The sequence below is a fragment of the Anopheles maculipalpis genome, chromosome 3RL (genome assembly GCF_943734695.1).
Source record: "Anopheles maculipalpis chromosome 3RL, idAnoMacuDA_375_x, whole genome shotgun sequence".
Taxonomy (NCBI): Eukaryota; Metazoa; Arthropoda; class Insecta; order Diptera; family Culicidae; genus Anopheles; species Anopheles maculipalpis.
Genome location: NC_064872.1, coordinates 89493283 through 89518714, shown reverse-complemented (window position 1 = coordinate 89518714; position 25432 = coordinate 89493283). Strand labels below are relative to the sequence as shown.

Sequence of the window (25432 nt, the reverse complement as noted above, 5' to 3'; positions counted from 1 at the left end):
CCTGATTTAAAATAAAAATACGTATCCGATATGTTCGCGGACGGCTTGACAGCCTCTGGATTACACAACGCATCGGAAAACGTCAACAGTCAGTCAAATAATTTCCTAAACAATCGAAGCACCAGCTGCTTTTGGAGGATCGCCTCGCACTGGGATTGGAAAATTGTTTATATTTGGAGCAAAAATTAATCTTCCCAGCCTTCCTGGGGCAACCGTGCAGGATGCGGCAACATTTATTTTGTAAAGTTTAAGCCAGAAACCAACTCAAACTCTTCTAGTCGTCGCGAGCGCTAACGAAATTCACGTCTCATAATGCGGTTTCCGACTTTCCTCAAATCGCTGCTGCTCGGTGTCCCGGTCGGTGTGACCCTGCTCGATTGCGTCGGCTATGTGGCACGGGTCGAAGGTGTGTCGATGCAACCGGTCCTCAATCCGGACGCGAGCGTTACCGATTATGTGTTCCTTTCGCGCTGGGCCGTTCGAAATATGGACGTGCAGCGGGGCGACATCATTTCGCTCATCTCGCCGAAAGACCCGAGCCAGAAGATTATCAAACGCGTCGTCGCTCTGCAGGGGGATGTGATCTCCACCTTGGGCTATAAGCTGCCATACGTTACGGTCCCGGAAGGGCATTGCTGGGTTGAAGGGGATCATACAGGTGAGTTGAGGAGGTGCGCGTGTGTGTGAGCATTGAAAATAAATTTAAATGTTCTTTTTTTCTTTACAGGTAATTCACTAGATAGCAACACATTCGGTCCTGTTTCGTTGGGACTGGTGACTGCTCGCGCGACACAGATTGTTTGGCCACCATCTCGCTGGCAACAATTACCCTCAACCGTACCGAAAACGAGAGTTCCGATCGCAATGGGGAAAAAGTCTAACCCTGGGAGCACAAAAGCCGTAAACACTGTTAGTAATAGTAATAGTAGCAGCAGCAGCAACAGCAACAATAGCTCCTCTTCACCTTTGGTTCAACCCATAGAAGATGTGCATCGACTGAATTGATAGAGAAAAGTGTCTGCAGTTTTGTCTTGTATAGAACAAAGTCTTTATCCTAGGTAATTGTCCAATCTCTTAGTTTCAACCAAATCCAATCGCTTATCATAATCAGTAAATTATGTACTGTTGTAGTTCAGGGTGGGTCTGCCTGTGTGTGAATTGAAATACACAGTTGAAGGGGGATGATGCATGCAGATTGGCTCTCCTTTTTTACCGAAAACCTTCGCAGGAAGCTTTTTTTTGTTGGCCAATTTTCCGGTAATATTATTTATGAACCTTGACATTTCTATCAACCTTGTCATTGTGACGTTTCGCAAATCCGTAAAATTGTTGGTGCCGAATGAGTATTGTAAATAATCAAGCCACGTTATGTGTTTTGTTGATCAAATTATTAAAACTTAGTGATGTTGATGTTCTGTCCTACCTGCGGTAACTTACTGCTAGTGGAGGAAGGCACCGATGCGCTTCGTTTTTCCTGCAATACGTGCCCGTACATTTGTAAAATCCGGCAAAGAATTTCCAGCCGCATTTACCCAAAGCTCAAAGTAAGTTAGCCACGTGCAAATGTGGATGACCTCATGCCTCTTGCATATTATCGTTATCGTATCTGCAATGACTCATATGTACCACTTTCCAGGAGGTGGATCATGTGATGGGTGGTTCGGCAGCTTGGGAAAACGTAGATTCGACCGATGCTGTATGTCCTTCCTGTTCGCATAACCGTGCTTACTTTATGCAGATGCAAACACGTTCGGCCGATGAGCCCATGACGACGTTTTACAAGTGCTGTAATCAAACGTGTGGCCATAATTGGCGCGATTAAGAACAGAAAGACTATAATACACCTAATAATAATGGATCAGCGAAACCTGTGTGTTGATTAGCCAATGTTGTTGTTATCTATTGGTCGAAGGTTGGTGTTGAGTGACCGTAAGGCTTCTGTGCGATACGTAATGAAACGAACACGAACGATTAAACATGATGTGAACGAAATATCAAACAAATATGCTAAACGGTTAGCTAATGAACAATACAACGTTATCAAAACTTCCCAAAAGGATGCGAAAGAGGTTGCAGTGGAAAAGCTGAAGAATGGGGAAGTTATTGCGATACCGACGGATACGGTTTACGGGCTAACGTGTAGTGCCAACAATCCGAAGGCGATAAGCAATCTGTACAAGATTAAAAAAAGGAATGAACTGAAACCCGTCGCTATATGTGTACCTAAGATCGAGGACTTTCGGTGCTGGGGTGAGTCAGATCATTTGGTCGATGAGCTGCTGAAAGAGTTGCTACCGGGTCCAGTCACGATAGTGGTGAAAAGGTCTCCAAAATTAATTCGCGAGCTGAATCCCGATGTGCCGAACATAGGAATAAGAATAACGGAGAATAGTTTTATACAGGAAGTATGCGAAGCTTTTGGTGAACCTATCGCATTGACCAGTGCAAACAAGAGTTCCAGCCAAAGTACGTTGAAAGTAACAGAATTCAAAGAACTTTGGCCCGAACTGGGTGCCGTGTTCAATGGCGGTCAGTTGGGGTTGTCGGAAGCGCAGCGAGCAGCCTCGACGGTGATTGATTTGTCCGTACCAGGACACTATAAGATCATCCGCCGTGGGGTGTCGGTGGAGGAAATTATAAAAATAGTCGAAAAGTACAACATTAGACCAAGCGTTTGAATTCGTTTTCTCTCTGTTAATGTCACTAACACGCATGGAACAACATAACAGCTTGCATCTAGAAGGCTTACCTAACCTAACAAATATAGTAGACAAAACTTAATCCACCGATTATTCCGTTTTCCATCGATTCTCTTGTAGCGTCTTATCACTACCCGGGACGGTCTTTACTTCATTTCACTCTACGTTCGATCTCACTCACAACCACAGCAGGCTCCTACTCTCCTAATACTACTGAGTCCAAGAAGCGTGCAGCGCACTTTCAAAGAAGATGCGCGTTTTGGAATTATTCAGGTAGCCCTATGGACAAAATTGCCTTAGTAGCCACTACTACAGTTCTTTTCAATACATATTTGCTTTAGTCGGTGGATTTATATCGATTTTGTCAATAGGGTAAGCTTACATGAAGTGAAGGAAGCTATCAATCCAATCCCATCCGAACGATTCTTCTGCAACGGGGACTGACTAGTCGACTGGCCGATCTAGACTTTTCGAAGTTGTGCTGCCAAATGAGAATAATGATCTCTATTGACAAAATTGCCTTAATAACCACTCCGAAGGTTCTTTTCAATAAAAATTTGCCTGAGTAGTGCCTTAGTTGGTGGATTCAGATCGATTTTGTCAATAGGGATTACTCTACAAAGTGCCATGGTCTGGTGTCATCGTGTGCGGTCGACAAAAGATTCTCCGAAACACACAAACAACAACCAGAGCGGTTCGAAAATTAATGATTTATTCAGAGTTTAAAAAATATATATATATAATTTCACTTGCTCATGTATATAATTTTTTTTGATGATTTTTGCTTTTTACTATCAGTTTACACCTGTCTGTTACCCTATACAAACAATGTATGTGTGTGTGTTTGTGTGTTTTTTTTTTAGAAAGATGAAGCTTGGTTTCTTCGTCTCACAATCATCCACCACAAAACTCCCGAATGAACCACCTATGTGAGGGGACAATCTTCGTTGGATTATCAATTCTTCTATATAAATGTTTTGTTTCTATTGCCCTTGTCGCATAGATGGGAGGCATAGATCACTCACGCCTGACCGCTGCAAATTAATTCAGCGACACTTGCTCGCTTGAGTTCTAAAATCTAGACCCAACCATAATAAATGAACCAAATTTCTTTTGTTTTTGTCCTCTATCTTACGATAAATAATACAGTAAATAGCAACGGAACAGAAGGAAACAGGGCAACGCAGCAGCAGAGACAACAATCGTGTAGCAGTAATGAGCGGATTCAATCGAAAAGCACAAGAATTTGCACTGCAAGCGTCACGTAGTTTGTTCCCCGTTGTTCCGGGGAAGCAAGTTAAATAAATTAAATTGTGTACACTCATGCTTCCCAGGGCCATGGTAACAAACAGTCATGAAATACAGACAATTTTTTAAACACAAAAACAACTGCTTTTTGGAGGGAAAGCACATCCAATACGGGTGAAAGGTGTTGTGTCCTTCCGTTTCCGCACTTTCAAATGTTCGACTCACTTCGTTAGAGTTCTCCCGCACACAACTGCTGTTGTGTTTAGGTATCAGTGTGTTCTGCTTTATCATTTTAGTAGTAGTTAGTAGTTTTTTTTCATTCGTTTCTCAACTGTAATAAGGCATTTTTTTCATTAATTTGCTTAAATTCTTTCTCTACCGTTCGGTTCCTCGCCGACCAACCCCTTTTTTTTGTTGCTAAACTTATCCATCGTTGCTCATTGCATTTCCACAATCAATCGACTAAATTGTGGAACTCGGCTGACTGAAATCACGTCTAGTGGAAACCATCGACCTAGGTTGAATTGGGGCTAACAAAAACGTCGATTTAAGTAGTGTGTAATGTTCGTCGATCCTGCTTCGGGCACTAATTGCTCATTGCGGTGTGTGATCGGCGTGTAAAAAACTTGCTGAAATACGGCTTTTCTGTTTTGCCTTTAAAGTCTATGTAAATGACTCGAAAAAGTTATGCAACATCCAAGGGGTGTTCGTTCACTAATCTATCCTTTACATGTAACGGGTTTCGCCGTTCGGGCTAATTGCTCGAAGTATTTACTACTCTTGTTTGCCGGTTTTGTTTGTATGTTTTCTCTAGCTATAGTCTGTGGTTTGGTTATTCAATTTTTGTGGTATTTACCTTGCTGTGGTTCACATTTATTAGCTCCTGCTTTCCGTTACCCTTTTATAAAACAATGTTTGGTTAGTTTGCGATTTCTTTTTTCTCTATCATCTCCTTAACGTGTGTTTTCGTGTGCCCGATACCCCGGTTCCCTTCTCTTCCCTACGATCCCCCCCAGTACGACTGGTTGCTGCTCTCTTGGTAGTATGAAAGGATCGTGATGCTGGCTCGGGCGCGCTGCGCCATCATATGCACAACTTCTCGGAGCTAGCTTGTTACGAAAGGAATGGATTCGACGATTGAGGATTCATCCACGGCGCAGTGTTGTTATTATTTAGGTTGGTCTGCAAAGTAGTACACGAGAATTGGTTGTTACAAATAGAGTTTTTAGTATATCATACATAGGACCCGTGAAAGGATTGTGTAAATTGTGTAAATACTTATAAGATACAATATAAAACTTAGGTGCTTATTGAATTGGGACTTACTTAATATGTAGAAGCTACTTAAAACCAAGAATATGTTGAGAAAACAGCATAGGCGGTAATTGTGTTAGTAACGTATGCATTAATAATATACACTAAATTACTTTATTTTTCATGCAATATGAATTCAGTGTTGTAACTAAGTATGCATTAAACTTTGGTTTTTTCTAAATTGGTTACATTGTAAACAAAAAAAAATTTCTTCCATTAACAACTGCCTAAGGGCAGCTAAGTCCCAAAATGGTCAGTTGTATCATCGCATAAAAATGTTATGAATGAAAAAAATGTAACGAATGATAGGGCAAACTACAAGGCTAAGTTACACGCCTACTAAGATAGCAAGTTTTGATGTTAAATATCTCGCACACGTCAAGTATCCGAAGACAGTTATACTGTGGTTTTGTTTCCCCTTTGAAGGAAGTCAGTAAAAAATATTATATAAAAATATGATCAACGTGATCGTTTTCCTTCAGGAACCTTTTCCAGACGTTTTGTGTAAAACACGGAGGAGAAGCTAATCCTACGCCTAGCTCTGTGGTAGGATATCAAAAAACTGTCGGAAGGCCACCTTGGAGATACTGGGTGGCAGTATTTATGTTGAATGTTTCTTAAAGGTAGGATTTGATTCGAAAGTTAAATTCATTCATCTTTAATCGATGTCATAATTGGATTTTTCTTAAATAAAATCGTTTGGTCATCAGACAATATAATGCATACGTTATAAAAAAAAACATGAGAAAAGACATAAAATGTAACAAAATACAAACAAAACCAGAAGCAACATAAAACTGAAGCAATAGATGTAATGCAGAAATGAAAAAACAACACACACACACATAACACTGTGCCAAAAAAAAGGTGACTGGTGACAAAACGGAATAATGATAAACTGGTGACAACACGGAATATGGACATATAATGAGCAACTTTACCAGAAGCGGACACTTTCGATACAGTGCCTTTTTACTGAGCGAGCGGGATTGAAGAGGTGTACACGACGGTTGATGTCCACGGACAGGCCACGGATGCTTTTGATGACATTACTTAGAAAACGGTCGCACACATATAACGTACACACAGCATTTAAAGAAACAATGGGCGCGCAATGACAGCAGAAGAAGGCAGCATAGCTTGGGTTGTAAGTTGTTGTGTTGAGGATGAGTTGTATAGAGTTGTTGTGGAGTACTTGTTTTTTTTTTTTTTTTTTTTGGCAAACACGGTCGGATAAAGCATACCAATCATCCGTCACAAGCACAAGCGTGTTATACAGGAGCGGCGCCTTGCCCAAAATCACCAAAAATCAAGTCCAGGCCAGCCACACCAGCGCACAGAAGAGAGGGAGAGAGTGGTTCTGAACGGCGCACCTTCGAGAGGTTACGAAGTTGGAGCAATTACTACCTACAGGGAGTGTTGGATCTTGGAACATGGAAATGGTGGGATGAAGGGGGTGGTCAAGGAAAATGCTGTGATTCTACACGAGCACGATCGGTTACGGGACGTTTACTTTAGTGTCCAAGCTCCATTGCTACTGGACGTGGCGTGCTGAAGTGTGAAATGTATAGAATACAGATAAAGAAACAAATATCCGATTTTGTCAGTTCATATAGCAATAGAGATCGTTAAGATGTAGAAGGAAGGTTGAGTAGTAGTAGAAGAGAAGTGTATTATATGTAAAAAAAGAGAAGAAAAAAATATGTATGTTATTGCTTTGCGCTGTAACGTTTGAATAAACTCAACTTCTTCCTAGGAACACGGTTACATATTCTGCTCAAATATACTAGTGCTATGCTAAAACTAACAATTCGATGCTACCATTGTCAAGGATGAGCAAGGCTTACAGATGTTAGACGAGCTCGCTACCACAACAGTACAACACAAGCGTCCTAACACATCTCTCGTTAGACTCACTTGATAGTTGTTGTTAGTGTGGCATGTGTCTGTAAAAGTTGTATTAGCACCCAGCCGGTTATCGTTATGGTTCATTGCGTCAGTAGTTGCAAAAGCCGCACCACCACCTGCCATCATCCCAGAGTTAACTACATCGAGAGCATCTTCGTCCACGGCGAAATGAAAATCGTACAACTGACGCAGCGGACGCGTACTGTCCAGCTGTGCTGCGGTCAGATGATGCCGTTCAATGTTACCAGACGCCGTGGACGCCGAAGATGGAAGCATTGAGTAGCTGGTGTTGAAAATATCATCCTCGATCGTGACGCCTGTATCACCACTCAGACGACAGTCAATATGTTCTGTTCCTGCTGTGGAGATTCTGTTGGTTGGTGTTGAAGCTGGCCATTCCTGTTGCTGTTGATAGTCGCTGTTTGCGTTCACATCAACCGGTGGGTACGGAAAGCATTCCGTTTCATCCTCATCAGGTTGCTTTGGCGTGGTAAAATGATTGATTACATTCCAGTGGTTGTATGCACGAAATTGCACGTCGCATTACAAAAACGTGCGACAAAGGAAAGAAAAAGGTATTGTAGCGCACTCACACCCAAAAATGGCTCCATACCCATGCGGTGTAAGTTTTTTTTTGTTGGCTTGCGATGAGTATGGTTAACAAACAAATGTATTGCGAGTGACGAATGGACAACAAACACACCCCGTGTATTGCACACAAATAACATTCCGAAACTTACTGTTACGCATCTCGCCCTATCTCTTTTGAACCTAATGCCGTTCTGGATTACATTCAAATTCAATTCTAAAGCTTCGTACTACTCAAAAATACTCACTTGCGCGGTGGTCATATTTCCTACCGGTGCCCAAGGATCCTGATTAAGTGTTACTGGAAACGGGGACTGTTTCAACTGATTGATGGACGGAACCTGAAACGTAATGTTAATTATTTAAATTAGCTACAAGGCCTTCGTACTAAAACACCTTACCTGAGGTTGATTTTGCTGAAATAGGTTCTTCTGGACGGGTGCACCACCGGCCCCACCAGTATCTCCGAAGGGATTGTATGCTGCAGACGATGTAGCTGATGCAGCCACACCGCCACCACTCGGCATCGGTTTGATTAGATTGTCCAGATTTACGAGTGCCGAGTTTTCACCGAGGAACGATTGGGGCGTCTTCTTCGCGGTCGTTGTCGCACCCATACTAGGCGAGCTGGAGGATGACAGCGGGTCTAGATCGCCCAAAAGCAGTGCTGAGTGGTAAAAGGCATCATAAATACGTTAGCGATTGATAGCAAGCAAGGGTAGCAAGGATATCGGTAAATGGCACGTACAGCTGTTATTATTCAGATTGTTGCTAGCGGCATTATGATTATTATTATTGTTGGTGCTGCTGCTACTGTTGTTGCTGGCCGCCCGCTTGGTAATTATGTCAAACTCATCCAGGTCAGACACGGGCGATGTGATCGCACCGACGGGCGAAGGTCGATTCATTAGAGGCTACAAGCAAAGGAAACATTTCACAACTGTTAAACGACTCTTTTTTTCGGCTGCACCTGGCAATAGTAACTTACTCCATTACCACCACCGAACGTAGCTTCAAGATCGCCGACACTTCCAGTGGCAGAATTGTTACTAACCGGAGCCCAAGGATCGAGTTTAGCAGCGGATGCATTCGATTGCCATGGGTCACCACCGGCAGAACCAGCAGTAGGCACGGGCGTTGACCGTTTATTTGCCTGCCATGGATCGGCTGCCGTTGCCTGAGGAGGCTAAAGTGACAAAAGCACACATCAGTAACGGAAAAAGCAGAACCAAATACGTGCGAACATACCGCAGTAACACCGAGAGGAACAGCATTCGTTTTACTGTACCAAGGATCGAGGTTCCCGTTCGTAGCTCCGGCCCCGTTCATCATCATCGAACCAGCGGCAGCACCAGCACTTGCACCGTTTTGCAACCATCCCTCAACCGACGATCCGGACGTGACCGAGGGCGATTGAGTGCGTGGTTGCCAAGCGTCCGCTCCCAGCAACGGTGGTTTCGAGGTGGATGGTCCAGCCGTAGGTAAAGCGGATGCTGTATTTAACCACGGATCCACTACTGCCGGTGGGGATGAAGTTCTCGACCAAGGATCCGATGTCTGAAAACGTTTGAAGCAAACGGAGTGAGCTTTCTTTGCGATCGATAAAACATTTCTTCCGACCTACCGTCGGTCGTGATCCGCCTGCAACGGGCATTCCCCACGGATCTATCGGTGCCCCAGTACCGGAAGGTCCGGCAAGCGGTTGTTGCGACGGACTGCTAATCGAGGCCGCACCGAATGAAATGTCCAGCAAGTCTACCAGTGCACTACTACCTTCCTGCGGTGCCTTGGGATCATGCTCTTTCCTGTGAGGATCGAAGGGTAATTGATTAGAGCCTTTTCGTACGATCTACCGACACGTGGGACGGCTTACTTGAAGTCCTGCTCGCTTTGACTGAGTGCCAACTGTAACCGAACATCGTCGCTGCGACGCTTTTGCTCCTCCTGTTCGGCCTCCTCCCGAGACATGGCCATTGCCAGCTGCAGCTGTAACTCTTCTTCGCCCACCGTTTGCGGTCGTACGAATTCAATCTCCGATACGGGCTTACCAACACCGCTCGTTGCGGCACCCGCAATCGGTTCACCTTCGCCCCAGTTTGGTGGCTAAAAATGGAAGAGCGAGAAAAACGTTGAGATGCACTGTTTCATCCCACCTTCACAGCCCGCTCACTCACCCTTGGGTCACGCTGTGTTGGGCCATCGATCGAACCATCGCTACCGAATCCACTGGCCGTTCGGGCAAAGCGTTCCTTTGCCTTCAACGCACGTGCCCGCTCATTCTTGAGCCGCTCGTCGTCCTTTAGCAGCGAAACGAGCTGTTTGGCTTTCTCCCGCACATGCATGCCCTGATCCTTACCCTCTTCCATGTACTGGAACTCCTTCAGTGTTTGGATGGCGTAGATGTTTTCCTTACACTGTTGGGCCACCTTTTCCGTACCCGTTTTGATGAGGTACTCCAGCAGAAGCTGCAAGGGATTCGACACGGAGCAATTAAGACGGTGATCTTGCTCTTCCTTTTGATAGAATGCTAGCTACCGGGCATGACTTACCAGTGCCTTGTACACATGACGCCAGTTTTTGCCGTGATCATTCATGCGCTTCCAGATCATCTGCATGATTTCGGAAAAGGCCACCACGTTATACGTGAGGTCGGCGATTTCCGCCATGATCGTGGACGATGGGCCCCATGGATCGTTCGAGGTGGCTTCCCGTACTTTCACCTGCGCATCGGAATAGTTGTGGGCGATGTTCTTGATGTTGCGACGTATACCAGCTACGTTCATTTGTGTGTCGGTTTTCCTCACTAGCGCGAGATGGTGGATAGAATAAACAGTGTGTGTTAATGGTTGAACATGCAAGAAACGTTTAACTTTTTCTATTAATTTCAAGCTATCAAATATCTTGGCTTCCAGTCAAATGTATTGAAAATGTACAGCAAATCTTCTACACTTGTCTTTTTTGTTCTAACGGCATGAGTAATCTTTAAATCGATTTGAACCTGTACATTAACTTAACCCCACCAACAACTAGGGTTATAAATATTCCACTGAAGCCAACTAACTATCCAGACCCTGTAGAGAAACGGCCGGAAACACTCTACCATTACGGGAATGCAAAGAAAGCACGACTTCCATACGAAGAAGTCACTTGAAGAGGTTGGAAATAATTAAGTTATGTCCGACCGTACAACATAATTACACCACACTGCAGTAGCAGTAGCGCATGCATGCACAAACAGTAAACAAACTTATCAACAAGAACTTACTTTTGACGAAATTTGCTTTTATCTCCGCTTTTTTACTAAGTGCAGCTTAAACTCCTCCGATGGATGTACCACTGTACCGGATGGTGTACCAGATCAGTGTCTGGCGTTGTAATAAATAATAAAAAAAAAACCACACGCGCACACAAAAACAAACACTTTCGCATACACTATACACTTATACAATTTTATCGATAAAGTTTATCTTCCAGAACTGACATACAATTATGTATAGAAAACAATTTTTCCTACTGGTTGGAGGTGCGGTTAAAAACACAATTGTTTGAAAATTAACAGAACAAATAAACACACGCGCACGCGAAATGAAACAAAAGCTTAAAACTGAATATTTGAGACAAAGTGTAAAATTTAAAGTTAACAGAACATGATCGCTTTTTTTTTTATCAACTGAAAAATGTGTTAATCGGTGCAGAAACTACTTCATCTGTCCGTTTTAGCTAGCTTCGTGGCAGATTGACGATCAGATCGAATGTCCTGATACAGATTGGTGAGGACTGGTGGGTGTTGATCCTAGCAATAGCACTAGCAGCAGCTAATCGATCATGTACCGTCGTGTGGCACATTCAGCATACAGGCAGGATGGTGGTAAACACGTGTTTTAAGCAGAACAGCAGCGTGGCGTGGCGGCAGCTCTGATCTGGGTGGGTTGTGGTGTGGGGCTCTATCAACTGATGGAAGGTAGAAAGATTAATATAGAATAGTATTAATGAAGCTATTAGAGAATCTTTACTAACTAATAGATGTGACAATGGAATAAGCGGTGTATAAATGACCGTAATGATCTTATTGATTTCAGTTGCCTTCACATATGATCAAAAGTAAAAGAATTTTTATTGATCCTTATACGATACATAGTTTTTAGGTAATTTAAAAAGGAAAAAAGTAAGAGATTTAAATGTAGCTCCCTCTCGTGTTCCAATTGACACGTTCCAAAGTTGCAGCTGCACGATCAATAGCCTTCATTTTGAGCCCCAAAGTTAAGTGCACGTGCTCAATATCCACTATTCGCTACGTCCACGTCCACGAAGTTTTAGCGACGTTCGAACCCCAAACCGTTCCCACAAGGGGAAATAGTAATTCAACCCCTTCTTATTTACTGTGCTTTCGGTGGAACTCCTTCCTACACTACATATGACTTTGAGCTGCAACTAGTCTGCATTTTTTTTTCTACAAATTCCTCCTCTACCAGCAGCAGCAGCAGCACCAATTCAGTGAACACGGCACGGCCTGGCGCATCAGTTCAGGTTTCGGAGTCAAAGCCCTCCGGAATGCCGTTGGAGGAACCTTGGTGGAAACCACCTTCTTACCGTGTAAAGTGTAAAGCCGTGTGTATGCTATACAAAAGCACATATAAACGGTATACATTTCGGGCACGGTTCGTTGAACAATTCGCTACTGGTGTTGGCGATTTTTATGCGGGTTTTTTTTGTGTTGTTTTGTCTATTCAGAGAAGATACAGTAAAATACCAGATATGGAGTTAAACATTTTCGTAGTACACATACATATGTTCCACGAAGCAGATATAGCTGGATCAAACGTGGTGGATAAGCTATGCTTGGTAGCTTAGTGTGTGTGATAGTAGCTAATCTTTACTTATCGCTATTTTTGTGTTGTCCTCGTGTAAAACAGAACATACCTCGCAAAGGCATCAAGAATAGATTTACCTCCAATTAACCATGAATGGTAAAGTATTCTCAAGGATAAAGTACATCCTGAGCACGAAATATCAATAGCGCAAGTCCTTCTCAAAACACTTCCTTCAACAATAAACTTTACCAAGATAAGCTGCCCTTCTCTAACGAGACCTCCACTCTGTCTAGTTCATGCCAGTAGAAAAACAACGATCTAAGCATGGTAAACAAATAATTATCACAGCAGCAAAAAAAATCTCTACTGACAGCATTCACCAGTACATGAATCCTCGTGCCACAGAATAAAAACCCGTTTATCCGGTTCTGTAGACGCTGCGGCCGGTCTTACACATGAGATGAAGATGAGAAGGCAGAAAGCGGACTTCAAGGACACACACGCAGGGCATAGTAGCTAGTTGCGCAGAATGTAGATCAGTAGATCACCAGGAACGTTGTGATCGTGAATTCACATCCGTTAACAAGCGTTAACCGGAAGTGATCGGGTCAATTTGACGGATAACAAAGCTTCTGAACATTACATTACTGTCACACACATACACACACTGACTAGCACTAGCTCGGCGCAGCAAACAGACTACACACAACGAAAGAAGCAATAGAACTGGCCGGTTATCTTCCTTCGCCGCAGAAAGATAGCTCCCTTATCGCCCTCTTGTGGGGCGGCACAGACGTGCTTGTAGAGCTTGGTGTCTTTGTTCCCTGGTTATTTGTAGGTTCACAAATGCTTCACAAATAGTCGCAAATCTTATCTTCACACAAACAAAAAACAAAACCCCTACACGATACACATCAGCACACCTTTTCTTCTTTTAATGTAGCACTTCTTCACCAGCAAGAAGCCGGGATTTGCACACTGCAAAAATGAAACTGCACTGCGTTCGCACTGGTTGGACCACCGTGTTTGCACCGTTTAAATCAGCAGATTCAGAAAGCAAGCTATTCCTCCTAGTACCGAAGGTCCTCCTTTCGGCACGCGCCACTGTCGATGACTGAGCAGCGAAGTGCAGCAGCAACGAAGAACTCACTGTCCTTGGCGTCACTGTCGACGGGACATCGTTTGCAGCGCAAGTTACGCGACAAAGGATAATTTAATTTACCACTGCTTTAGTGGCGAAATGTACGGGGAAAGGGAGCTAGGAGGAGCAATAGAAAGATTACAGGAGGGGTTTGCGTGTGTCTTTGGCATTTTTTTTTTACTTCTTTCCATTCGGAGAATAAACAAGCAATAGCGAAAGAAAGTACCTTTAACCATTTTCTGTGCCACACACGTGACTTCGTTGGATGCAGTAGGTCCCTGGGACGTTGGCAAATTAAGACTGAAGATAAGCTAGAACTAGTCCACGCCTTATCCGGGGTGGAGAGTCATTAAGGTGGAATAACTGGTTTCGAATGAATCCAGACCATCTAGCAGATAGGCTTCAATCTGGACTTCTAGAGTCTGGAAAGAGTGGTCCAGCTTGACATATTGACAATGTATTTTTGCCTACTAGTTTCTCAGTAGTACGACTAGAACAACACTTTTCTCAATTCGGCAATGAATCATGGAATTCCTTCGAACGAAAAAACCTTCCCAGATCTATTTTACACCCTTCTTGTTCATCGTCAGACAATAATACATCGCACTTTAAGCAGCTGAACCACTTTTGCACCCTTTTCGTTTCATTCCTTTGCTTCGAGGTAAACAAAGTTCGCCGATTTTTACGATCGTAGCTGATAATTTAATTTGCGATCGGTGCTTCTCCCTTGGCGTGTGCAAAACACCAAGATAAACCATCTCCAGACGATGCAGCCGGCATGGGAGGAAGGTCAACGGAGCATCATCAAGAGACGCTCAGCTCATCCGACCCTGTTTTCTTCTCGTGCGTTCGCCAAATAGTGCCCTTGCTCCAGAAGGCAGATGGACCAAACGAAACAAAGCGGTGGTTTTGTATCCAGTGGCTGACCTTATTTTTGTTTCTAGGTTGTCTTTACCTTCTGAGAAAAGCATACGAAAACTGGAGCCAAATCGGATCAGAAAATGTGGGATAGATTGCATATCATAAATGTCATGTTGGGTTTCCCCTTTTGGGAGCTATCGCACACTAGAATATGGAAGGACTTTACAGGACATTTTGCAAATGCAAATGCAAAAGGCGTCATTCCAGTCGGTCACATGCAGCATGCTCAAAATAGCTCCATTTAAGCCTCCTAATGAGCTATTAACTGTGCGCTTAAGGATATTGCTGGCTTCGAAAGCTTTCGTTGAAACGTCAAATTCCGTCACTCTGATTAAAATACTCCCACTCGGAGCAATAGCCTACGTGTGACTCAAGTGGCACGTTGAACGGCATTCCCAATAATCCCAATTCCCCAGCAGCAAGAGGCAAAAGGCGTACAATTATTTATCGACTGAAGAAACCGAACCCTGAAAGGGCCTGGCGCACATACACAAAGCCCAAACCCAACAAAATGTGTGGTTTACACCTCCACTTCTTCTGGTCCCCAAACGTGGCTATCTCATTACAGAAATCCAACCCCACAGGGATTATTGGCCCGTACTCGTGCGTTAGGCATTTGGAATTGGCACTACTCCACCGGGTTTATCAGTTCCGAGGCTAGCACGACGAGAAGCAGAATCATTTTTCGATACATTTCTACCACCAAGAGTTTAGGTTTTCTTATCAATCTTTTTTTGCCGTATCTGTTCTAACCAAAATCACGCCTTCCAATGTGACACTTCATTGCGAAATGTGCATTTGGGAGGGAGAAAATACAGACATACAGGCACAAAATGCTCCAGTCATTATTAGGACATAGATAAATGATCTTCCTACTCTCACACAAACCCAAGGGACCACTGTTACGAATTATTGTACCAAGCTGCATTGGCGCCGTCTAATGCGCAATTGTGCAAAAACGTCGGACGCCCTCCTAGACGCCCGGACTTTCACCAACTTTCGTCCGAAAACTCTACGGAAAACTGCCCGCACCATCCATCTGGCCGTTTGCATTCTACCGTGCAGTTGCTCAACAGTTTTACCGGGTGTTGCGTTTTTGGTCACGTTGCAAAAAGCATGAAAAAATGGGGAACTAAATCCCACATCCACACGAACACATACTTGTGGACAAAGTGCTAGCATAACATGATCGAAGAACATGCAATCAACCGCACCCTCTTCGCACACACTCCATCCCTGTGCGAAGGGTGCGGCGTGTGGCGTTATTGGCCATTTGTTACTCCCGGTGATCCTGGTCACGGCACCAACAACGGCTGCAGTTGGTGATTTCCACTTGCATGATTTATAATGCTATTTAAACAAAAAGTTGTCTACTCTTTTACTTTCTTGATAGTTAAACTGCATCAAGCTATGGTGCATTGAACTCCAAATGAAGCTTAATTCTGTCAAACAAAATGCCCAAGGATTGGGGCATAATTAAATTATCATCTGCAGGACAAAAACCTTGCACAGCCAACAACAACATGTGTCCCAACATTGCAAGTAGTTATCGATTCTTGACGAATGTATGCTAACATTAGTAGACGAAGCACAACGCCTACCCGTGCACAACTACCAAAAACGCCTGGCCATTTCTGTATAAAAAGCATATCGAAAAAATCGCCCAAAGGCCCCCACTCTTACTGTCCGATAAGATATGAGCCAGTAATGTTAATCTAATATCATAATATATTAGCGCTGCGTTGTTTTTGAACTCTCTTGCTACAAGTATTGGTGATGTCCACAGTTGATAGCGCCGAGTGTCTAACTTTTTACTAATACAAAAAAAAACACGCCTGTTATCAGATACTTGTTGCATGTCTGAATGACTGGACAGTAAAGCGTCAAACCAAGACGAATATGCTCCACATGACGTAAGCTTTAGTTCCCGAGAACGAGGCACATCGACACCGGGAAGTTGTGCAAGATGAACACTCGAGAGTAGCGGTATAATAAACAAGTAACTTTAAGTTCGTAATATACTTAACATTTGTTGAATAAATTTCCCACACAAAAAACGGCATAACTTTTCGCAAGATTTTCCATTCGATCGCAATTCGATAGCGACTAACTTTTGCTCCCGTCGTCTGTCTTGGTAATTAACTACCAGAACAGCCGAACCGAACGACAAAGCGAGCCATTTCTCATCTTCACCCGAGAAAAGCGGCATTCAGATGGAAATTCCCGCCCGTCACAGACGGACGCATAAACGTCGTCTCCTGTCTCCTGTTCGGTGGTACGAAATGAAATTACCTTCAGAATGATGTGACGCCGGAACGACGCTGACGCCGGTTTGGCCGACACAATCACATGCTGCTACTACTTCTAGTGATGGGGGGTGCTGATGGTGCAGGCATGATTTGTCCTTGTGTCGCACGTTTGCTGCTAGTGTGTGCTCGAGTGCGGTACGTACTACGTGCCATACCGGACGAGTAGATAAATGAACTAAATCGTTGGTGTGTCCTCTCCGTACACCCGCCGATCGGTTGCACTTGGTAGTTATGGGGGTAATGTGCATACGATGCATTCTAGCCTGTATCATCCCCGTATCGCACGTATCTTGGGGGCACCTTTTTGCTCTATCATGACGCAATTCTAGCTCACCCTCGAATGCGGACTAGCCGTCGCATAAAATTCCCTTGCTTAGCCATCCAGTGTTTATCAGAATACGATAAAGTTAGGTGACAGACCTTTGTGTGACTCAACGGAACCGGAAGTAGCGCGTACGTACATGATGTGTACACTACCGGTCAAAAAAACTTCAACCTCAACCAATCAACGGTTCTCACGAGAAGGTGAACCAGTTTGTTTATTGTCTAGCGGTAGTGACCGCTTGTACTTAAGGAAGGACTGAAACTTAAAGCCACCACCACCATCACCGCCGTTCGATAAATGGATTATTGATCGATCAGTTTATGAGGCCGGGGATATTTTACAGACAAAATTACAGGTTTAATTGGACGAAGGTACTGGAACGCACACAATGAATAATACTAATGTCCTTGGAATGGAGCAGGAACGTACATGTGTGCTGAGTACGGACACTTCAGATTTCTCACCACGTTGCTAGGGTACTGAGCAACTGAGTACAGCCTACTTAGATTGCTCGTTCCGGTTTTTGGTGTGTCCGTTTCTAACGCGCGGACCAGTCCAACCAGCTAATGGGTAAATTAATTCAAGCAAGCCACGAATGGAAATTCAAGAACAATATATTTTATCTTCAAAAGCCTCTTTACAGCCGAATTCCTCAATTCCAGAGTTCCAAAAATTGTTAAAACACATTAAATCATGGCTTCCTAGTCTTGCTTCTCCAAAGTCACCGAAAAACTACATTACTCCGAAATAGAATTCCAGTCGAGACCGGCCAGTGTCCTAGATATAACCCCTGGATAGAACCCCTAACTCTCATTCGATGAATCATTCAAAGCCCCTGTTTAATCGGCGATAATGGGCCGAATGTTTGGAAGGGTGGAAAAGCGAGAAATAAACCAACAATTCGACAGGAGATTGGGCGAGAAATAAACCAACAATTCGACAGGAGATTGGGCGAGAAATAATCCAACAATTCGACAGCAGATTGAGCCTTGTACATACGTATCGTGTTAGTTGATTTCGGGGCCTAATTTTTATGTGGTTGTGTAGCAATTCAAGCAAGCAATAGAAAGCACAAAATCCTTCCCAACAGCTCAGCATAGCAGCATTGTTACGTCCGAATGAAATGTGTGTTGACCCACTTACCTTGCTTTCAGTACGACGATGCACGCCAGTTTTCCAAACAAGAGTTGGTGCTTCAGCGCGCGTTAAACGCTACAATTTTCGACTATATTTTTTTTTTGTTATTTTTTTAACACACCACTAAACACACACACACACACACGCACACAAAATACACGATTTCAATTTGGTTAATTAAAAAGCTACAAGCACGGGGACCTTTTTTCGCTAGCGATTAATTGAAATTTCTACAAAGCAAAAGGATAACACACATCGCACATTGAAAACACATTTGCTGAAACTATCATTTAAACATTCTTACACACGTTATCCCATTGAAAAACAAAATTACAACTTGAGCACACTAGCACGTAAACACACACTCACACAGCACTAGGCGATCTCCGAACGTCTTCGAAGGAATGAATGAAAGTATCAACAATTCTACCCCAACAACACAACCGGGTCCGTCTCCTACCGATCGAGCGCGCGCCTCATCCAGCCGTTGTCCTTGAAAACGTTGTTTTTATTCTACATTCGCTTTGTCGTCCGTTTTCTTCGGCATGTCGCTTTTCTTATTAAATTCCTTTTTGTACGATGGCACTGTCACCGCATACACACGCTTTACTTTTGTGTCCTTTGCAATTAGGTAAACAGGGGGTCCGACTGTTGGAAGTAAGTAGGCTGTGATGGATATTCTTCACGCGATGTGAAAGAGTCGCGGATTACTACACCCTTTATCACTCATACAAGCATCAAATGTGACACGGAGATGTAAACTTCATTGCTAGATCGTCAAAGCCGTTAAAAGTCGAAGCCGGATGGGCGTGTGGGCCAAAAATGCAAAACAATTACGGAGGAAGGGTGAAGGAAGGATCCAAACGGTCAGTAATTGATACCGTGTAACAGACTATCACCCTGTCTATTGACCAGATTTCCAGATTCTTCTAACCCTAAGCAACGATGACTAATAGCACAAAATTGGTAGGGAATTCAAACACATGCATTTAGTTGCGCTTTGGCTTTCTCTGTGAGGTCGCCTCCAAAACTTCCGTTCTCAACCAAACATCAAAGTGACGAAAAATCACTCGTTTGAAGAGCTTCCGCGACACGTTCGTCCGGTTTCGCTCGATCGTGAAGATGACTTGCATACCAGCACTTCGTCATCGTTGCCACATACGCATACAGTGGCGCAGATTCAAACACAACATTCACCCCACTTGGTTGCAGCACTGAGGAATGCAGTGAGATCTTCTCGTGTATCGTGGGGAGTATATGTTTTTGCCTCACATGCTCACCGATAGAGCATAGAGCCTCGATCTTTCTTCGACTGGAGAGCTCTAATATCTAGCGTCGGAATTGAAACACTACGCTTGTGGGGAGGACACAGATGTGCGAGTTTCGGTTTAGCAATCGTCCCATTGAGTCCTTTACACTCCCCTCTTTCCCTACTACTACCCATACTACTCTCCCACACCATTAACACACATCAATTACAGGGTAGGAAGGGGCGGTTGCATTTCAGTTTCCCGAAATGGAATCCTATTATCCCTAACCCTGGCACAATTGAACAAAACGCACAGCACGAACAAACTAAAACTAACTCTAACTTTCTTCCTGTTTTTGCGTTCAATTCGGTTCAGTTCCGCGAAACAGCTTTCACATCGCGTCGCCTGCTTTGCTATACATCACCGCGAGAATTACGCACACTCAACCACACACACATACACACCCACACACGCATGCACGATCGCGTAAATACGGGGTGAGAAATCTTTCTCGTAATTTCTTTTCAACCTTCCCGCGATTCCCCTACAGAAATCACTGCTGTGTCTTCATTTGCAGCCACAATCGTTTGCTTCACTTTTGGTTTCACTTTACGTACATTATTAATCCCGTGGCGAGTGTACTACTGTGAGGGACAGCCAACCAACTCTCTGTGTACCTTTTTGTCGTTCTTGGGTCAGTGTTGCGTTTGAAGGATTGGCCCACACACTCGCCCTTCTTGTTGCTGCTGCTGCTGCTAGTACTTTTTACGCTCTTTTGCTGGCGTTTTTACTGTTGGTGTTGGTTCGGTTGCCTTTCTTTCCATTCATATGTGGGAAAACACACACACACGCACACACGAATCCTGGCTGTAGCTGCCATCCAGCGTGGCTGAAGCAAACCCCGTCAGACTGTTTATAGTGCACGGTTGAGTTCGCCCACAACTCCCAGCATGTTGTACCGATAGCATTGTGGGACAAATTATTTTTGAACGCTGCTTTCGCCGGTTTACTTAAAAATTTATTAATTTACAATCGTTTCTGAATTTAAAGTATAGTTGCATTGTTGCGATAACGATCCTATTTTGGCTATACATTTTTTATCGATCATCACCTCCACCTGTAGTTTGAATAATGATTGCGGCTCATGGAAGTATGTAGCGGTCGAAATTTTAACCTCGACCGGGTGTGTTGCTGAATTTTGTTGCACAGAATATTCTATCAAAGAGTGTATTAGTTGCCTTCACTTAAGTACTAGTTACACTAATCGGAAATCAGTATTCTTCGGGTCATCAGTCATCCATAGTTTACCGTGGATGCAAGACCGGTTGCGGTCAAAGTCTCTGATACGAAAGTACGTTGTATTCGTCACATCAAGCCTTGTGGCTTTTCATGCTGCGAATGCACGAATTATTGTTAGTGGTTGAGCGAAAATTGCTACAGCCGTTTTCTAAAAAACAAAAATACCCCTGAACAGAAGGTGTTTCTCAAATGAGGTTGTCTTATCTACGCTTTTTTTTAAAAACAAACACTACAAATTCATTCTTAAGCTTAATAAATTCAATATTAGCACACAAATATTACTCTCGTCCGTTACTCGTCTGGCTGATTGTGTTTGTTACTGAATGAATACAAATAAGACAGAATATTGAATCCTGAGCAATCTTAATGGAAACCGACTTCTGTACTACTACGGTACGGTACTACAAAACATACACAAAATATTTAAATCCTACGCAACACCAAATCTTTGTGCGTCCATCATTCAGGATGATAAAATCCTTAAACAGAAAAAAAAACAAAACAAATTTTTCACGATGTGTACAGAAAGAAGCTTACAGTATGTGAGCCAAAATGCCCAACCTAATGATATCTGCTATTAGTATATACCGGCGGACTTAATATCCGCTATCAAATCAGTGACTGATTGCTCGAGGGCTTGAGCTTTACTGGGCTTCGAAGACTTTTTACGCTCAACAATGGGCAGTATAGAGCACACGGTGATCACATCCTTCACGACCTTCACCGTGACACGAACCTTGGTAAAGAGTGTTATCTTAAGTGGAGGTATAGAGGTATCTACCGGAACAAGCAGACAACTACCAACCGGTTCGATCGGTTTATAGACAACCGTTGCAACTGCAGAAATTTTCTAAAAATGAAAAAAGAACCCCAAAATCCAAGGTCGTTAGTCTTAAGTCAATGAGAAGAAAAGCAAGCAATTCGCAAACATACCTTTACTGCAGCTTTCAGTACGATCCCGGAATGGATCAATACTACCTCAATGAAATGGGCCGCATATCCCATGACAGCTGCATCCGTTTCGTACTCCCCGACCGATGCCAACCAGTGTCGATAGTAAAGCAGCGAACTTGCCTCACCAGCCAGTTTGGCGTTATACTTCTTATCGTTGCAAACCATCGCCAGACACTGTAGCTCTTCGGGCGATCGTTTCGGTGTCACATCGATTCCCAGCATGGCGGCAAGTACCCGATGCACCAGACAATCCGCGTAGCGCCGAATCGGGCTAGTAAAGTGGGTGTACATGGGTATAGCCAGCGCGTAATGTGCAAATTGCTCGGCAGTGGATGCAAACGAGGAGCAATAGTATTGGGCCCGAGTCATCGGTTTAGCCAGTAGCACGCTCAGCACGCTCTGGGTCGCATCAGGATGCACTGATGAAGCGATAATGGTTTCCATACATTCGCGGATATCCTTCGAACTGGTGTAGGATAGTGCATGCCCATGCAGCGAAAGCGTACGGACCAAATTCTTCATCATGTTCGCCGCCGGTGCACTGTGCGAGCGAAGCAGCGATATGTCTGGGTATGCCTTATGTATCGCCGACGCAACGGACATATTTGCTAGCAGCATAAAATCTTCAATCATTTCGTTACTGGTCCGAATTTTGTACACACCGTAATCGATCGGTCGACCGGTGGCTGGATCAAGCCGGAACGTTAGCTTTGGCTGATTAATCTTTAGACATCCGTCATCCATTCGGCGCTGGCGCAGCTTCATCGCAATCGATTGCAGCGTGTTAACGATTTTGCAAAGCGACTTCGCACTGTAGCCGTGCAGAATTTCCGGAAACTGATCTTCATCCACCTCACAGTTTGGATTGTCTAGCATGAGCTGGGCATGTTCGTACGATAACTGAGAACAGGAGTTGATGACACTGCGTTCGAAGCGTGTGCTCAATACCGTCCCATCCGGTTCCATTTCCCAAAACACCGAAAAGGCGAGCTTATCTTCGCCGGGCAGTAGCGAGCAGGTGTTGCACAGCTGCTTCGGTAGCATGTGGTACACCGTGTCCACCATGTAAATGGAGGTGGCCCTTAACTTTACCAGCTCGTCCAACGGTGAACTTTCACGCAGGAAGTACGTAACGTCGGATATGTGTACACCGATCTGATAATTCCCATTCGGTAGCTGCTTGCAGCTTAGCGCATCATCCAGGTCCCGTGCCGTTGCCGGATCGATCGTGAAAATACACTCGCCGCGAAGATCTACGCGACGGGCTAATTCCTCCGCCGGAATGTTGTACGGTACGGCCGGAAGTTGGGCCAATATGTCTTCCCCGTATGGCGTCACATCCAGATTGTGTTCGACCAGGATGGATTCGTTTTCCACCTCTAGCAAACCACATTTACCGATCGATTTCAATATCGTACCGATCGGTACTTCGTCATGCCACTCGATAATTTCGGCTTGGTACAGCACTTCCGTAATATCTGCTGCACCTTTTGGTGACTCTTTGTCATCTCGTTCGTCGTCAACGTTGTGGTCATCATCGACGTCATCCTTCAGCTTCGTTTGCTTGATCTCCAACAAAGCGTTTGGCCAATCTTGCTTGAAAACACGCACAGGCGGTATACGCATATCCCTTGGAGCGAACATCCGATAGTGTTTCTTGCCCTGAGATGCTGGCAGAAATTTGCCAACGCACTGACGGTTGTGCCGCTTCTCCAAGATGCACACCACAAATCCGGCATTATTTTGTACGGCTTTTTCTTCCTCCTCGCCCTCCGTACTCTCCTCACCCGATTTATCATCCGATTCCGGGGCTTGATCGAAAACAAACACGCGTACCAAATCACCATCCATGGCGCAACGTCGCAGAAGGATGGAGTTTATGTAAATGTTTCCCGTGCGCGAAGGATCGTCCACAAACGATTGCATATTGTTGCGTGCATTAACCCGCAGCATGCCCTCCATCATGTAGCCGACTTTTTGATCTACCAAACGTCCAACAAACGACTCCAATCGTTCCTGTACAATTTCGTTCGCTTTGTTCCGTATGTCACCCAGCACCAAGTCGGATTCATCCTTCGAGCGCTTTACGCGTTCGTTCAGCAGGAAGTTCACCTGATCCTCGTAAGATCCCTTATCACTACGTTTCGGTTTACTAGCCGATGTCGCTGGTTGTGTCGATTGATCCGCACGGTGCTTAGATGACGTTGCTACCAGCACCGTCGGTGCAACAGTACCATTCTGCTCAGCAAGATACCGTCTCGCATCTGCAGCCAAACTCTCTGCGACTGGCATAATGCTTTTGTTCACCAGCACAACGTGCTTCTTGTATGGGTGTGCATTGAGCAGGCCAAGCTCTATGCCCTGCTTTTCAATAAATTTTCTCCGCTGGTTGGAACTTAGCATAAATAGCTGGACGAGCAGTCGATGCTCCGGTGGTAGCGACTCATCGCTTTCCAGCGATTCATCCACCGCTTGGGCGCTATCCTTTCTTGCAGGCGGAACTGCAAGTTGTTTATCCTTCCGTTTCGATTCCTTCTTGCCACCTCTCGATTCTGAGGCTGATCTTGCTGTTGGCTTCACCTTTTTTTCCTTCTTTTCAGGTGCATTATTCGTAATGCCACCACCAGCTGTATCTGCCCTCGGTAAATTCCCATTTTTATCGCCAAACTCTCGCTTTATGCCATCGATCTGTTCCACAATCTCGTCGATCTTTTTCGTCAACAGCGAAAACTTTAGGTTGGTTACATCCTCGTTCTTGGGTTTTGACTTAGCATTATTGCCTTTCAGCAATTCGCGGTGCACAGGACCATCCTTCGATTTGGATTTGAGTTCCTTTTTGTCCTTTTTTTCCTTAACTTTCTTATCTTGACTTCTTCTCTCTGGTAGGCCCAACGGTGGCTCATCGTCTTCCGAGTCCGATCTACTGTGGGTCTCTTGCTTTGTGACTACTTTCTCGATTTTGGGCTCCATTTGGAAAGTCACTAACTCCACATCAATCTTTTGCGAATCGTTTTGCATAGTTTCCTTTGCTTTTGATTTGCCTTCCTGCTGTTTACCTCTTTCCTTGGGTATCTTTTCCTTGCTCTTCCGCTCTCCCGGCGGCAGCAGGCCCGGTGAAGAAGAACGCTGGCCGATTTCTTTCGCTTTCTTCTGACTTACAAGCTCTTCAATAAGCTGACGTACAGCTCGCTTATCATTCTTCGGTTTGTTGTTTTCTTTTGCTGATCCTTTCCTGTCTTTCGATCCACCTGCATTCTCCAACATTTTGCGAGTGTCGTCGATGATGGTTGCTCTTATTTCACGAAAAAATTGCTCATCGGACATGATACCGAACACTCTCACCTGGAGGTTTTGGGGGTTGCTCCCTTTACACAATGTGTGCCAACTTCACGAAATTCTACTTGCATATGATGCCACTCTTTCTTCAATGTGCCCACCCGTTAAGCCTCTTTCGCTACCCGTGTCCTACTACCAGACCCCACCAAACCATCCACCTGATCTGACGCATCACGCTGAGTGGTGAATGAA

The 25432-nt window shown here is 44.3% G+C and overlaps 6 protein-coding genes across 8 annotated transcripts in view; 4 read left to right on the top strand and 2 right to left on the bottom strand.

Moving 5' to 3' along the window:
- Nucleotides 1-25432, top strand: part of LOC126561167 (UDP-glycosyltransferase UGT5-like) — a gene marked incomplete at its 5' end in the record, with an annotated part of 199997 nt that overhangs the window by 37626 nt on the left and 136939 nt on the right. The gene's annotated exons all lie outside the window — the stretch shown is intronic.
- Nucleotides 311-1058, top strand: LOC126563016 (mitochondrial inner membrane protease subunit 2). The gene is made up of 2 exons (XM_050219624.1): nt 311-658; nt 728-1058. The coding sequence occupies exons 1-2, from the start codon at nt 313-315 to the stop codon at nt 1003-1005; spliced, it is 624 nt and encodes a 207-aa protein (XP_050075581.1). The 5' UTR covers nt 311-312; the 3' UTR covers nt 1006-1058.
- On the top strand, nt 1391-1833 carry LOC126563367 (DNA-directed RNA polymerase III subunit RPC10). The gene is made up of 2 exons (XM_050220002.1): nt 1391-1544; nt 1637-1833. The coding sequence occupies exons 1-2, from the start codon at nt 1404-1406 to the stop codon at nt 1820-1822; spliced, it is 327 nt and encodes a 108-aa protein (XP_050075959.1). The 5' UTR covers nt 1391-1403; the 3' UTR covers nt 1823-1833.
- Nucleotides 1887-2678, top strand: LOC126565962 (threonylcarbamoyl-AMP synthase). Its single transcript, XM_050223161.1, has one exon. The coding sequence runs from the start codon at nt 1887-1889 to the stop codon at nt 2676-2678; it is 792 nt and encodes a 263-aa protein (XP_050079118.1).
- Nucleotides 5048-11068, bottom strand: LOC126561630 (epsin-1). Of its 3 annotated transcripts, XM_050217896.1 has the most exons (12): nt 11023-11068; nt 10307-10560; nt 9932-10222; nt 9631-9860; nt 9382-9562; nt 9006-9314; nt 8746-8943; nt 8506-8671; nt 8159-8424; nt 8006-8098; nt 7179-7649; nt 5061-5129 (listed from the first exon to the last, which is right to left on the bottom strand). In XM_050217896.1, coding segments are annotated over exons 1-12 (2529 nt in total). In that variant the 5' UTR covers nt 11024-11068. The 3 variants fall into 3 exon arrangements, with proteins under 3 accessions (XP_050073854.1, XP_050073853.1, XP_050073855.1); XM_050217897.1 differs by lacking the exon at nt 7179-7649 and having other exon boundaries at nt 5048-5129; XM_050217898.1 differs by lacking the exons at nt 5061-5129; nt 7179-7649 and adding an exon at nt 6741-6812.
- LOC126563528 (DIS3-like exonuclease 2) lies at nt 21528-25243 on the bottom strand. Its single transcript, XM_050220173.1, has 2 exons — nt 21884-25243; nt 21528-21800 (listed from the first exon to the last, which is right to left on the bottom strand). Exons 1-2 carry the CDS (start codon nt 25226-25228, stop codon nt 21528-21530), a joined length of 3618 nt encoding a protein of 1205 aa, XP_050076130.1. The 5' UTR covers nt 25229-25243.

Bases quoted from the DNA above. Each gene is read 5' to 3' on its own strand.
- LOC126563016 (XM_050219624.1), top strand. From the start codon at position 313: ATGCGGTTTCCGACTTTCCTCAAATCGCTGCTGCTCGGTGTCCCGGTC. The intron at 659-727 runs GTGAGTTGAGGA...TTTTCTTTACAG, and splicing joins GGTTGAAGGGGATCATACAG to GTAATTCACTAGATAGCAAC.
- LOC126563367 (XM_050220002.1), top strand. From the start codon at position 1,404: ATGTTGATGTTCTGTCCTACCTGCGGTAACTTACTGCTAGTGGAGGAA. The intron at 1,545-1,636 runs GTAAGTTAGCCA...ACCACTTTCCAG, and splicing joins GCATTTACCCAAAGCTCAAA to GAGGTGGATCATGTGATGGG.
- LOC126565962 (XM_050223161.1), top strand. From the start codon at position 1,887: ATGTTGTTGTTATCTATTGGTCGAAGGTTGGTGTTGAGTGACCGTAAG.
- LOC126561630 (XM_050217896.1), bottom strand. The intron at 9,861-9,931 runs GTGAGTGAGCGG...TTCCATTTTTAG, and splicing joins CAACACAGCGTGACCCAAGG to CCACCAAACTGGGGCGAAGG. The intron at 9,315-9,381 runs GTAGGTCGGAAG...AAACGTTTTCAG, and splicing joins CAGGCGGATCACGACCGACG to ACATCGGATCCTTGGTCGAG.
- LOC126563528 (XM_050220173.1), bottom strand. From the start codon at position 25,228: ATGTCCGATGAGCAATTTTTTCGTGAAATAAGAGCAACCATCATCGAC. The intron at 21,801-21,883 runs GTATGTTTGCGA...TTTCATTTTTAG, and splicing joins TACTGAAAGCTGCAGTAAAG to AAAATTTCTGCAGTTGCAAC.